Source organism: Nilaparvata lugens, chromosome 6 (assembly GCF_014356525.2).
Source record: "Nilaparvata lugens isolate BPH chromosome 6, ASM1435652v1, whole genome shotgun sequence".
Lineage (NCBI taxonomy): Eukaryota > Metazoa > Arthropoda > Insecta > Hemiptera > Delphacidae > Nilaparvata > Nilaparvata lugens.
This window is the reverse complement of record NC_052509.1, coordinates 3,395,806-3,408,727: the sequence shown is the minus strand read 5'-3', so window position 1 is coordinate 3,408,727 and position 12,922 is coordinate 3,395,806. Positions and strand designations below refer to the sequence as shown.

The 12,922-nt window shown below is 33.0% G+C and overlaps 3 protein-coding genes across 3 annotated transcripts in view; 1 reads left to right on the top strand and 2 right to left on the bottom strand.

Annotated features, from left to right (window-relative positions):
* Nucleotides 1–12,922, top strand: part of LOC111057504 — a 265,646-nt gene that overhangs the window by 87,091 nt on the left and 165,633 nt on the right. The gene's annotated exons all lie outside the window — the stretch shown is intronic.
* The window catches only part of LOC111058926 (procollagen C-endopeptidase enhancer 1), a 31,016-nt gene that overhangs the window by 12,236 nt on the left and 5,858 nt on the right, over nt 1–12,922 (bottom strand). The window contains exons 2-3 of the mRNA XM_039429948.1: nt 11,724–11,992; nt 690–770 (exon numbers count right to left, since the gene is read on the bottom strand). Coding sequence (XP_039285882.1) covers nt 690–770; nt 11,724–11,992 — 350 coding nt within the window. The remainder of the gene's footprint in view (nt 1–689; nt 771–11,723; nt 11,993–12,922) is intronic.
* On the bottom strand, nt 2,537–4,944 carry LOC120351772. Its single transcript, XM_039429952.1, has 2 exons — nt 4,607–4,944; nt 2,537–3,179 (listed from the first exon to the last, which is right to left on the bottom strand). Exons 1-2 carry the CDS (start codon nt 4,743–4,745, stop codon nt 2,929–2,931), a joined length of 390 nt encoding a protein of 129 aa, XP_039285886.1. The 5' UTR covers nt 4,746–4,944; the 3' UTR covers nt 2,537–2,928.

Below are 12,922 nucleotides of genomic sequence, written 5' to 3'. Positions count from 1 at the left end.
TAAGCGATGTTTATTTGAAAAATATATCAGAATACATATCTCAGCCTTTATCAATTTTTTTAACAAATGTTTCGAAACAGGTCATTTTCCTTCACACTTTAAGGTTGCAAATATAATTCCACTATTTAAATCAGGTGAGAGACAAGCTCCTGAAAATTACCGCCCTATTAAAATTTTGAAAAATTCTACCTGTGTGAAATTTGAAAACGCCCATGGATGGACAGGTAATATGAAATTATACGTGTAAACCTCTTGGTGGGACACGGTGTATATTATCTACATTTACCGGGGTTAAGCCCTGTTATTCCATACTGCACACCTAAAGGTGCGTACAGACTGTCGCTCTGCTCCGCAACCGAACGTCACTCCAGCAGAGCGATTGATGATCGACCGGCGAGCAACAGTGGTTCGACCGGGGAACGCGAGAAGATCTAACATCTTCCGTAACGTTCATGATGGGTGCGTGGGCGGTGCGACTGTGTTTCGATGGTGGTACGAGGGCGGTACGAGGGAGGAGCGTGCTCGGTGCGGGTTGGAAGCGCGAGTATGTGTACGCAGCTTTACGGTTCAGATGTTTAGGTGCCAATGTTATGATCGCCATCCGTAATTATTTTCTGGACACGCCACTGATTATGATAATTAATTAGTTGTTTAAATTTTGTCAGAGATAGATAGAGAGAGATACGCACCTGGTATAGACCTAACTGCTCTTTCCCATGGATGATCTTCTCTAGATGTCGGAGGTCCAATGGCCGGAGTTGCTGAGATTTCTAATATGGAGAAAAGCACCAGAGACGCTATTAGCACTATCATAACTGAAGTTTCCATCTTGTGGGAAAGTATGAGTGACAAGAACGCAATTGTTGATTACTACTGTGGCTGATACACACCTCAGCGTGGCTTTATACAAGTCACAAGTGTTGAAAAATGTCCTATCATAAAAAGAGGGAAAACCCTAATTGATAAAAAGAGGGAAAACTAGGCAAAAATATGTTTTGATTGAGTTAACAAATGGGATTTCCCGAGTTTCCACTATTTAATGCATTTGTACTTTTAGAATTTTTGTACTTATCTGAATTTCCCGAGTTCCCATAATTTAATTCATTTGTACTCTTAAATTTTTGTCATTATCAGAGTTAAACGATGAGGTCGCGTACAATTATTATTGCATCTGAGGATAATTTTATTGGCCTATGACACTTCTGTTTTTATCAACTAATGTACAAATTTCTTACATAATCAATGAAGACGGTTTTCCCATTTTTTATAATATTGCGATATGATTGACCTCAACCTAGTTTGACGAAAATGTGATTCTTCAAAATACAATTCAATTAAATATTTGTGATCTTGTTTTTCAAGTTAATGATTGAGTTCTTAGAGAAAAAAATATTACTGGAGTGAATCTGATTTCAAAAACTCAGGTTTTATTATTTTCTCCTGAGAATACACTTCAAGTGTATGATTATATTATTTATTCTTCATTCATTTATACAATAATATTACATCATCAAAATGATAAGGAGAGGAAAAATAAGGTATCCTTGTGTTATTCTTCTCCCAAATTTAGATAACACATAGTCCGAGATAGAGGAATAGAAAATGGGAATATTTGAAAAAGATTTATGTTTTGATTGAATGGATATAATGTAGGTTTCCCAAGTCATTGTTATTAAATGAATTTTTAACATTGGATAATTGTGATGTTCCTTGCCATCATTAAAAAATTATTTTATGAAAAAAAAACATGATTTGTTCTAAATCGACCTATCGACCTAAACTAGGTATTAGTGGAATAGCTTCGATGAATGCTAGTTGATAGAAAATTTGTGATTTTTTGTAATGACATAATTTGGGAATTATACAATATAATCAGCTCATGAGCGTTTTATCGTGAGCTATTTGATCCTCAGTTCTCTTTCAAGTGATTTGTCACTTATCAAGTTTGAAGGTAAAAAATCCTGGTATTTGAAATTTGGAAATTGATCTGTCATGTGGTGTTTCTGTCTCTGTATGTTTGAACTCCAGTGTCGAATATCTCTACTCCTAACAAGAATTTTTTGTGAGTTCAATCGTCCATTTTCTGTTGATAATGAAAAACTCTCGTAAACCCAGGGCATTGTTACATGGATGGAATTCAAAAGAATGTAATTTGATAGCAGATTTATGAATCAACTCCTGATTTATTATTATTATTCCTGAAATTGCATCATCATCGTGGAAATAATATAATTATTCGTATTAGACTGGAACCTCGATTTTTGAGACTTCAAAATTGGAAGGGTTTAACAAGTACTCCTTCGTTAACTTTTGCTAAACTAATGTTCCATTGAATCCAATGTGAATGTCTCCGGTAAAAGATTTAACCTTGGATTAAATCCTCTAGAACAAAACCTGTCAATTACATTTGATGGGATTAAATCATAAACAACATCGGTTCAAGCACACTAAATCACAAGTTACCAGAAATAATTATAGATTTATGAATTCTCAAAAATATAAAGGATGTTTCTTATCATTGATTTCCAACACAATATTTTCCAATAAATACTTTATTTACATAAAACAATATTATTACAATAAATTATTCTCAAACAGGTTTATTGATGATGTTTCTCCAATAAAAACTGCATAGAATATGTAGAGGAGATTGATGAATATATATTCATATTATCTGCAGAAACCCTACTAAAAACTTTTGTATTGCTTCTCAACTTGTCACCATGTTGACACACTCAACACAATATTTTCCAATAAAGACTTTATTTACATAAAACAATATTATTACAATAAATTATCCTCAAACAGGTTTATTGATGATGTTTCTCCAATAAAAACTGCATAGAATATGTAGAGGAGATTGATGAATATATATTCATATTATCTGCAGAAACCCTACTAAAAACGTTTGTATTGCTTCTCAACTTCTCAATACTCATCATCATCATCAGGATAACCATCCCATTCAGGACTGGGAGGAAATTGTGCTTGTCTTTTCGCTTTCCGAATTATATTGTGAGAAGGCGATGGACGATTTCCTAGTTCTCTTCTTTCTCTATGCAACGAAAATTCCGAATTCGGAATTTCGGGAAGCTCTCTTCTCTTTCTAAGGAAGAAATCGTGATTCAGAAGTCCGTTATATTTTTGTCCATGCGAAACCGTTAGTTGAGGCTCTGAGTCTGGAATATGATTTTGTAAATTAATTTTCGCATTGTTACCAAATTATTGAATCAAAAATGAATAATGAATTCCATTCCCACTATAAAAACAAAGAAATTTACAAACACTTTTCGGAAATTAACTGAAGTTGAGCGTGGCTAGTGAGTAATTGAGCTATTGTAATTTGAATAAACACAAAATAGCTTGAGTCTAGTCTTCATAATATTAATTTCAAATCCATCACTTAGCAGTATCACAGAGAAACAATAGCATAAGTAGTTATCCCATAGTATAGGGCGTTTGTGTCGCAACTTTTACTGTTATCTCAAGCCGATAGTCCACGTAGTTTTTCCCTGTGAAGCTTTATGAGGCTGGTAGTCTCTCATATTGTGCCGTTCATACACTCTTACCCGATCAAAACAGTGAAAATCGACAATAATCGACAGTAATCGGCTTGAGATAACAGTAAAAGTTGCGACATAAACGCCTTATACCATGGGATATCTACTCACGCTATTGTTTCTCTATGGCAGTATTTTGCAAAATAAATTCCAGATTCAAAGCAAATATCCTTTCATAATATATTAGACATTAGAAATTTTTAGAATCAACCACAGATTCTTGCAAAATTACAACATTTCTTTACATAACTAATAATAGATAATGGAATGGGTTTTAATAGTTTTGCTTCACAGGTCAGTTACTTGACCAAAACTGAGATTATAGGTAGTGGAATGTCGACATATTTTGGAACATGGATACATTCATTATCATTAGGAGACATATAAAAATGTTTGACAAATGTATTGTAGAAATATTATAATGGATGGTATTAAATCATACATTTACGGGATAGGAGATATACTAATGACGCATTCACTACTTATGAACCAATAAACTGATTCAGAATTGACCGAGGTTGGATGTAGGCTTATTCTCATTGCTGTAATAGTTATTGAAACAATATAATGTAATCAATTTTCAAAGTTTGTTTGATAACACAGCTGTTATTATAACACGATATCTAATAATGATTAGGTCTATTCAGTGCCAGAATAACATTATAATTTTCTGAAAGCATTGTCCAATATAATCCTTTTCAATTCCACTCTATTTGTTATTTAATTAAAAAACCATAGACCTATGACAATTTCTAGGGAAAATCGAAATAATAAGTAGCTTACTGAATACAAAAAAAAACTTGAATGGAATGTTTGTTTGCGGGAATTTCGTAGAATCGCACCAAATTGAAGTTATATATTATCTACATTTACCGGGGGACAGACCTGTTATTCCATACCCCCCAACACTGCACTCCCTAAGGTTCAGGTGTTTGGGTGCCAATGTTATGATCGCCATCCGTAATTATTTTCTGGATACGCCACTGATTATGATAATTAATTAGTTGTTTAAATTTTGTCAGAGATAGATAGAGAGAGATACGCACCTGGTATAGACCTAACTGCTCTCTCCCATGGATGATCTTCTCTAGATGTCGGAGGTCCAATGGCTGGAGCTGCTGAGATTTCTAATATGGAGAAAAGCATCAGAGACGCTATTAGCACTATCATAACTGAAGTTTCCATCTTGTGGGAAAGTATGAGTGACAAGAACGCAATTGTTGATTACTACTGTGGCTGATACACACCTCAGCGTGGCTTTATACAAGTCAGAAGTTTTGAAAAATGCCCCATCATAAAAAGAGGGGAAACTAGTCAAAGATATGTTGTGATTGAGTTAACAAATGGGATTTCCCGAGTTTCCACTATTTAATGCATTTGTACTTTTAGATTTTTTGTACTTATCTGAATTTCCCGAGTTTCCATAATTTGATTCTTTTGTACTCTTTTTGTCATTATCAGAGTTAAACGATGAGGTCGTGTACAATAATTATTTCATCAGATAATTAGCCTTTTACTTCTGTTTTATCAATTAATGGAGCAAATTCCTTATAGATTTTGTGAAGACGGTTTTCCCATTTTTTATAATATTGCGATATGATTGACCTCAACCTAGTTTGACGAAAATGTGATTCTTCAAAATACAATTCAATTAAATATCTGTGATTGAGTTTTTCAAGTTAATGATTGAATGTTTAAGGGCCGGTTTCCGAGCTCGAGATTCTGGTAAGTTCTAGACTATAAACAGCTTGAGTCAGAAAAATGGTAGTCGCAGTAAATAGTTGCATCAGAATAAATCTTCATTTCCTCATTTCTATAATTGGAAACGTTCTTTCCTTGACGAAATGAAACATTCCAAAATAATTCAAAATAGCTGAAAGTTTACACTTTTTTCTCTTTATTTTATTTTGTGTTCAATTCTCTAGTTTTTCGAAATTTAATTTGAACGTGACTTTGACTATGACAGCGACCACGCCCCGTTCCGGAAAACCAATTTTCTGAATTTAGCTGTTTAAACTCTAGAACTTAGCTGAATCCTGAGCTCGGAAACCAGCCCCAAAAGTTAATTGTCCGTTTGGAGTGAATGAGAGATGCTTCTCTGCAAAACTTTCGAACCAGCCGTCCAGGTCCAATTAATTAAAGGCGGTATTCATAATATTGTACTTTAGAAAGCTAAAATAATTAATCTAGATTCATTGGATATTCCGAATTTTAAATTCAAATTCAGCTGAAAATGATTATTTCATATCACCATTTCGCACCATTTCGGTTTGAACGAAGATTCAAATAATGCACAAATAATACCTGGAATAATTCACATTTCAATAAATGCGTCCATATTTTCAAGATTATCGCTGAACTTAGATGATGCATAGGGCCTTGGTGTCAGATTCACCATATCAGCTTACCTCGTCAGAACTGGCTTCTCCCACTTACCCATGTATATACTTGGGTTGATTTTTACCAAAGTTAGTAGACAGACCACGTTGGATTTCTACACTATACTGTCCATTCGCTTTCTGAGTTGTGGAGTGGATTCCCACTTTTTCGATTTAGACGCCATGCACACTGGAGTATACATTTTCAGCTATCGTATAACAACGTTTCTAGATCATTGAAGTCTCTCGAAAATTATGTGTTATTCCACTATTCCAAGTTTTCCTTCCATTGTTATAGCAGCTTCAATATTGGGGGTGAAATTTTCATTGCTGCAACAAGTGTCAACTCAGCGGTTACACACCTTCAACAAAGGGATAAAGATGCGCATTTTCTCTATGTTGACCTACTAACTAGTCCAAATCAAGCTGCAAAGTTGAAAATTGTTTCACAGACACCCACTTCAAATGTCATTGTCAAACAATCAATTGTTGCAGCAATGAAAATGTCACCCCCAATATTGAAGCTGCTATAACAATGAGAGGAAAACTTGGAATAGTGGAATAACACATCATTTTTAAGAGAATTCAATGATCTATAAACGTACGATAATAATCAGTTTTCATTATGCATTGTTGGAGAGTTATAAGTCCTGAAAGAGCAGAACATTGGATAAAACCTGTTATTTCAACAATTAGACACCTTCAAGAGCGAATATCTCGGGAACTGTTGGGAATATCACAGAATTCCACTGATCAAAAAGTGTATAGAATTTATCAAGCTTCATTTTCGAACTGTTGGTCAAGTCGGTAGAACGCATTTTTCTCAAGATATGAGCGTAGAAGCAAAACGCTGAAAAATGCAACTTCTAAACTTCCCATAACACATTAGTTAGGAATGGGAACTTTTGATATGTTTTCCTCCTAACTAGTCTCAACAAAGTTGCAAAGTCAAAAATTTTGTTTAAAACACTCCCTCCAAATTCCTTTATCAATTGGTCTATTGTTGCGAAAATTGAGCTTTCACACTCAACACTAAAGCTGCTGCAAAAGGTGTAGGGAAATTCCTGAAAGTGTGAAATTATACATCAAATTGAAGGGAATTCAAGGCTCTATAAGCTCATAATCAACATGGACTTTTCCCATCGATTTTTAAAGAGCAAAATAGAGAAAAATTGGTGTCAAATAAGTTTTTTTCCAAAATGTCACACCTTCAAGAGCGGATATCTCGGAAACTAGTGGAGATATAAGAAAGTTGTGAAATGAATATTGTAGAAATTTATGTAAGCTTTAATTTGTTACATGTCAGTTAAGTCCTTAAGATACACAGTTTTTGAGTTTTATACTAGAAACCAAAAAATGGTACCTTTAAACCACCCCCACCACTTCAGCACAGGGGGTAGGGGTGAGGACTTTTGATATGTTCACCTTCTTACTACCCTCAACAGATCTGCGGGGTCAAAAATGGTCTATTCCCTCTAAAACATTTCTTTACTGCACTATATCCTGAATAGCTAGTTCACGCCAAAAAGCTTGAACGCTCTCGTATCCAGCATGGCTGGATATTGATGGCTATTCACCTTTTTTTTATTTTTTGTGAAATCAAGATGCGATTGGTCGATGTTTTTTGTTTAAAACGACTATTTCAATCACATTTTCATTGCAATGTGTTCGAGAGAAGATTTTTCCGAGATCATGATAACCATCGCTTGACATTGATACAAATAAACATAAGTTTTTTAAACCAATTACAGTATTTTATCAAATCAGTGTATAGTAATAGAAGCTGAAAGATATTTCCATTAAGAAAACATAACAGATGTTTGAGAGTTTCGTAGGAGCACAGACTAGATACTACAAAATTATTATTTTGTATTACTGCTGCACAATTATTATAATAGTGCAGTAGCCTACCTGCTTGAATTCGAGCAATCACTAGATGATATAACAATGCAATGGAGTGGAATTACGCTTTGTAGTTTAAACATAAAATGCTAATATTTGTATACCATCTATATTGAGGCTTTTGATCGATTTTTGAGAAAAACTACTGTGGGAGTGCCAGATCTGTACTAAGACAACTCTGCACAGAGCTGTATGCAGCGCGAAGGGTTTAAACAGAGACCAATCAGCTGTTGGTTCAAGCCTGGACTTGAACACATTGAAATGAATGGGATAGTATCTTCCAGTAAACTTTGATTTTCGCTGGAGTTTCTCCCGATGATGAACGGGATGATAATGAATCAATAGATGTTATCTCCATACTGGAAATTTAATAAATTCATTTAATTATGAACCAGCCACATTTTCCTCATCAATAATTTCCAACAGGATTTTTCAATTAAGCCTTTAATTCCATCAACAAATGATATTAATATTATTACAGTTTTTTACAGAAATAATAATAATTCCACTTGACATTTTTTAAATCGAATAATTTTAGAGGATGTAATATGTGGATCCTTGCCGAGAGTTTACAGAGGACCACTAAAATATTTGCAGATTAGCATCCTCAGGACTTAAGATAGCATTCAAAAAAATCTGTCAATCAGATTCTTTAGACGATTTAGTTTTTTCTTCTGTGTAGTTTCCATCTTGAGTAGCCGGTTGATAGCGGTCCAGTTGCCTTCTTGCTCTGTGGTACATTTGAACCTCATGTGATTGAGGAACTTGGGATCAATACTGTTTATTGCTCCTTTTGTTCTCAGCGCATGCAAAGTCATCGAAGTCATTGCTTGTAGCTTTGAATCTGGAAAGGGAATATCAATTAAGAATGAATTCAGTTATTTTTTGTTTGAATACAATAACAGATAAATTTGATAGCAACCCTATTGGAAATAGTTTACGGAATAAAAGGAACTAACATTTCAGGGAGGTTAACATATCACCAGGTAGTATTTTAGTATATTATATCAACGGGAAGTATATCAACATCTCTGAAATGTTGGTTCTTTTTATTTCTCCATCACATACGCCCAAGCCTAGGGTTCATGTGAGCTCCATCCTCAGCAAAAATAGTTTACGAAATGAAACAATTGTGAAACTTTACATTTGTGTTGTGTGTGATGTTGTGGTACTTTTCCATGATAAAAGCACAAAATGTGGTTGATGATTTCAATTTGTTTTCCATCATTGTGAAACTATAGGGTATCTCTCATAATTGAAAATTCATTGTGATAAGAATAATATTTGGAGACACATTGGAGAGGATTTGAAAGGACTAGGGGCTGCATATACTTCAGCTCCACGGATTGGTTCTATTTCTATAGCAACTTAACTGACAACACAAGATAGGTGACAGAATGTCAAAACTATTTCAAACATAATGTATCCTACTCAACTTTCATTGGACAATATTGGAATAGTATAAAAATACTGGAGTCAAGAATTAGAAATTTTCATTCCATCAATTGAACATTTTAATAAAGCTTAGTAGATGAATAAATTATTATCGTAACTCATCTACATCTCTCCTCTACTTTAGTCTTTTATACTCCATCTCTAATTTGAAAATGGCTGTGAAATAGAGAGAGAGTGAGAGATAGAGATAGAGAGAGAACGAGAGAGAGAGAGAGAGAATAAAAAAAGAGAAAGAGAGAGAGAGAGAGAGATTATTTTTATTGTTGTTTGATCGTTTTTTTTTTGTGCTAGGTCTAGATGGACATATTGCACATCAAAATATTTTACATCAAAAATTATAAATGGCATAAAAAAATAGTACAGAATATAATAATATTCTGTATAATAATACAGAATTATAAAATTCACACAAAAAATAAAGACATAGAACTAAGTATTTCAGTATATAATATTGACTGAATAGTATATAAATAATTCAATAACTACTATAGTTAATACATAATACTAACTACTCACTACAATACTAATATACTGAATACTAATTACAATAAATACTAATAAAGATATAGAACTAAGTATTTCAGTATATAATATTGACTGAATAGTATATAAATAATACAAGTATATAAATAATTCAATAACTACTATATTTAATACATAATACTAACTACTAACTACAATACTAATATACTAAATACAATACTAAATACTAACTACAATAACTACTATAGTTATACAATAACTACTAAATAATTCAATAATTACTTACACATATAGTATATATGTAAGAAAAATACAAAATAATAATGGACTTGAGACTGAATTAGGACTGAATAAAGGAATAGAAAGTGAACCATTTGCAATATTCGACTGAAATAAAGAGTGAGTGGGAGGGAGAGAGAGAGTGATAGAGTGTGAGAGAGATAGTTAGTGAGAGAGTAAGAGAGAGTGACTGAGCTATTGTTACAGAGACACGATACTGTTTACACTTCTTGGGAAAACTTCTTAAATTTCAATAAGGCTTCATTGAACAAATTTGAGAAAACGTGCATTTCTCACCTGATAGTATGTTTTCGAACGCAGAATTGTGAGTTTGATAGTGATTATAAAAAATGGATCAAAACTCCTAAATCTTCAGCCTGCCTTATGTTCCTTTTCTCTCTGTCAGTTATCTTTGATACAAGGTCTGAATCTAGAGAAAAATTCAAAAACCATTCCAAGGTATTACAGAATATTGTACTCGAATCAATAATCAATAGTTTGTTTAAATAGTTGATCATATACAAAACTAAACTTATAATAATCTTATTGATTCGAGTAAAGTGATGTACAATTAAATTTTCTTCTTGAAAGATTGATTGATTGATTGAGTACTTTATTTATGTAGATTACAATATATACTGGCTTATACACTTATATACAATAGCTTACAATACAGCAAAGTTATAGATGAATTTACATAATATAGACTAAGAAAATAGCTATTGAACTGTATATGATATGAAAAAGCAATTTGTAATATAATAACTATAGATAATAATCATATTGTTATGCATCTACATAAATTGGCGGAGCTTTGGACATATCAATGTCCATCCTTTGGGAAGAATATTAAAAATATCCTCCCCACTAACTCTCTACCAAAACGTTAATTCCGTTATTTAAACTAAGGATTTATTTATTAATGGAAATATTGTAAAAGATGAGGATTATGTCACTGACAATTTAACTCACTCTCTTCTAAATTAAAAAAAAAAAATAATATTGATGAGACGATTTTTAGAGTTCTCATAGAAAAAAATAGACTATTACTAGAGTGAATCCGATTTCAAAAACTCAGGTTTTATTATTTTACTCCTGAGAATACACTTCAAGTGTATGACTATATTCGTTATTCTTCATTCATTCATACAATAATATTACATTATCAAAATTATAAGGAGAGGAGAAATAAGGTAACCTTGTGCTATTCCTCTCCCAAATTTAGATAACATAGTCCGAAATAGGTTAAGTCTTGTAGTTCTTCAATTCACTAAATTCCCAGTCCTCAAGTATTTTTACAAAGTAGATTTTCAAATCTTCAAAACTAAACATAAAAGACTAGAAGTAAAAAACTAAATAAACAAGAAGACATAAACTAAATAAAAAACTAGAAGAACATAAAAGATTCACTATAGAGAAGCAGCAGTGTCCAATGTTAGTTATGGAAATCTTTGAAATGATGAGTAAGTAGTTCAATGTAGAAAAACTTGAAAGTGGGAAAATGTGAGAATTGGTGATTGAATTAATTCTGTAATAAACATAAGGGTTTCAAATCTTGTGAAAAATTACATGAACAGTTGGGCTCGTGAAATTATTTTAATGTACAATGAAAAATTGGTGAGTCACTCCACTTAATATTCTATGAGAATCAACTCGATATACGAACCTTGATTACCTTCGTCAACCATCTTTGTAATCTCCTTATTTATAATTACTGTTGGTCGTCCAAACCTTTGTGAAGCCACTATGAACGGTGTTGGCTTAGCGTCGATTTCCAATATTGAAAACAGCATTAGAGAAGCTACTATTGGCAGAATCATGACTGAATATCTTATCTTATTGGCGAAAAGTACTGAAAAACGATGGTGAATAGAGTTGTGAAACACTTCTGTAGCTGGTGCATGTCTGAGCGTGATTTTATACTTGTCGGATTTTCTGAAATCAGAAAATCGGAGTCGGTTTTATCATAGATGCAAAAAATAGGAATATTTGAAAAAGATTTATGTTTTGATTGAATGAGTATAATGGAGGTTTCCCCAGTCATTGTTATTAGATGAATTTTGAACTGTGGATAATTGTAAAATTGAATGTTTCTTGTCATCATTGAAAAAATTATTTATTTGATAAAATAAAAAACATTATTTGTTCTGAATTGACCTATTGACCTATTGAACTAAACTAGGTATTATTCAGCTTCGATGAATGCTATTTGATAGGAAATTTGTGATTTTTTTAATGACTTCATAATTTCTTCATAATTTATTAATTAATCCATTGAATAATACAATTATATAATCGACGCATGAGCGTTTTATCGTAATAGCTTTCTGATCCTTGGTTCTCTTTCAAGTAATTATTTTTCACTTGTTAATAATGTAGATGAAAATTCCTGGCATTTGAGATTTGAAAATTGATCTGTCACGTGGTGTTCCTGTCTCTGTATGGTTGAACTCCAGTGTCGAATATCTCTACTTCTACATGAAGTCATTTCCCTTAAATGTTATAATAATAACAATATTGGGTGACCTGGCTGGCTCAGGTCTGCTGTCAGAGTTTCCAGGTCGCACCTGATCAAATTCAGGGCCTTTGACTTTACCTAACGACTGCTTTTCAGGCATCCGGGACCGACGGTTTTATGTGTCCATCCGAAACATCTCTCTTATCAACATAACAAACAGATTTCCATTTTGGAATGTCTCTCATATTTGAGCTCTACGCTCTTCTGTACTTAATGAGGCGTAATAATGATGTAGTAATAACAGATCTAGTGCAGGTTGCACAGAGAACGGTTAAATTTTAATCGTGATTAATTCCACGATAACCAATCAGAGAAGCCGTCTCTCCCAAAACGCCTTCTCTGATTGG

Excerpts from the sequence above, each read along its gene's own strand:
- LOC120351772 (XM_039429952.1), bottom strand. The coding sequence starts at position 4,745 with ATGGAAACTTCAGTTATGATAGTGCTAATAGCGTCTCTGATGCTTTTC. Across the intron at positions 3,180-4,606 it reads AGCAGTTAGGTCTATACCAG|ACTCAGAGCCTCAACTAACG; the intron begins GTGCGTATCTCT and ends ATCATATTCCAG.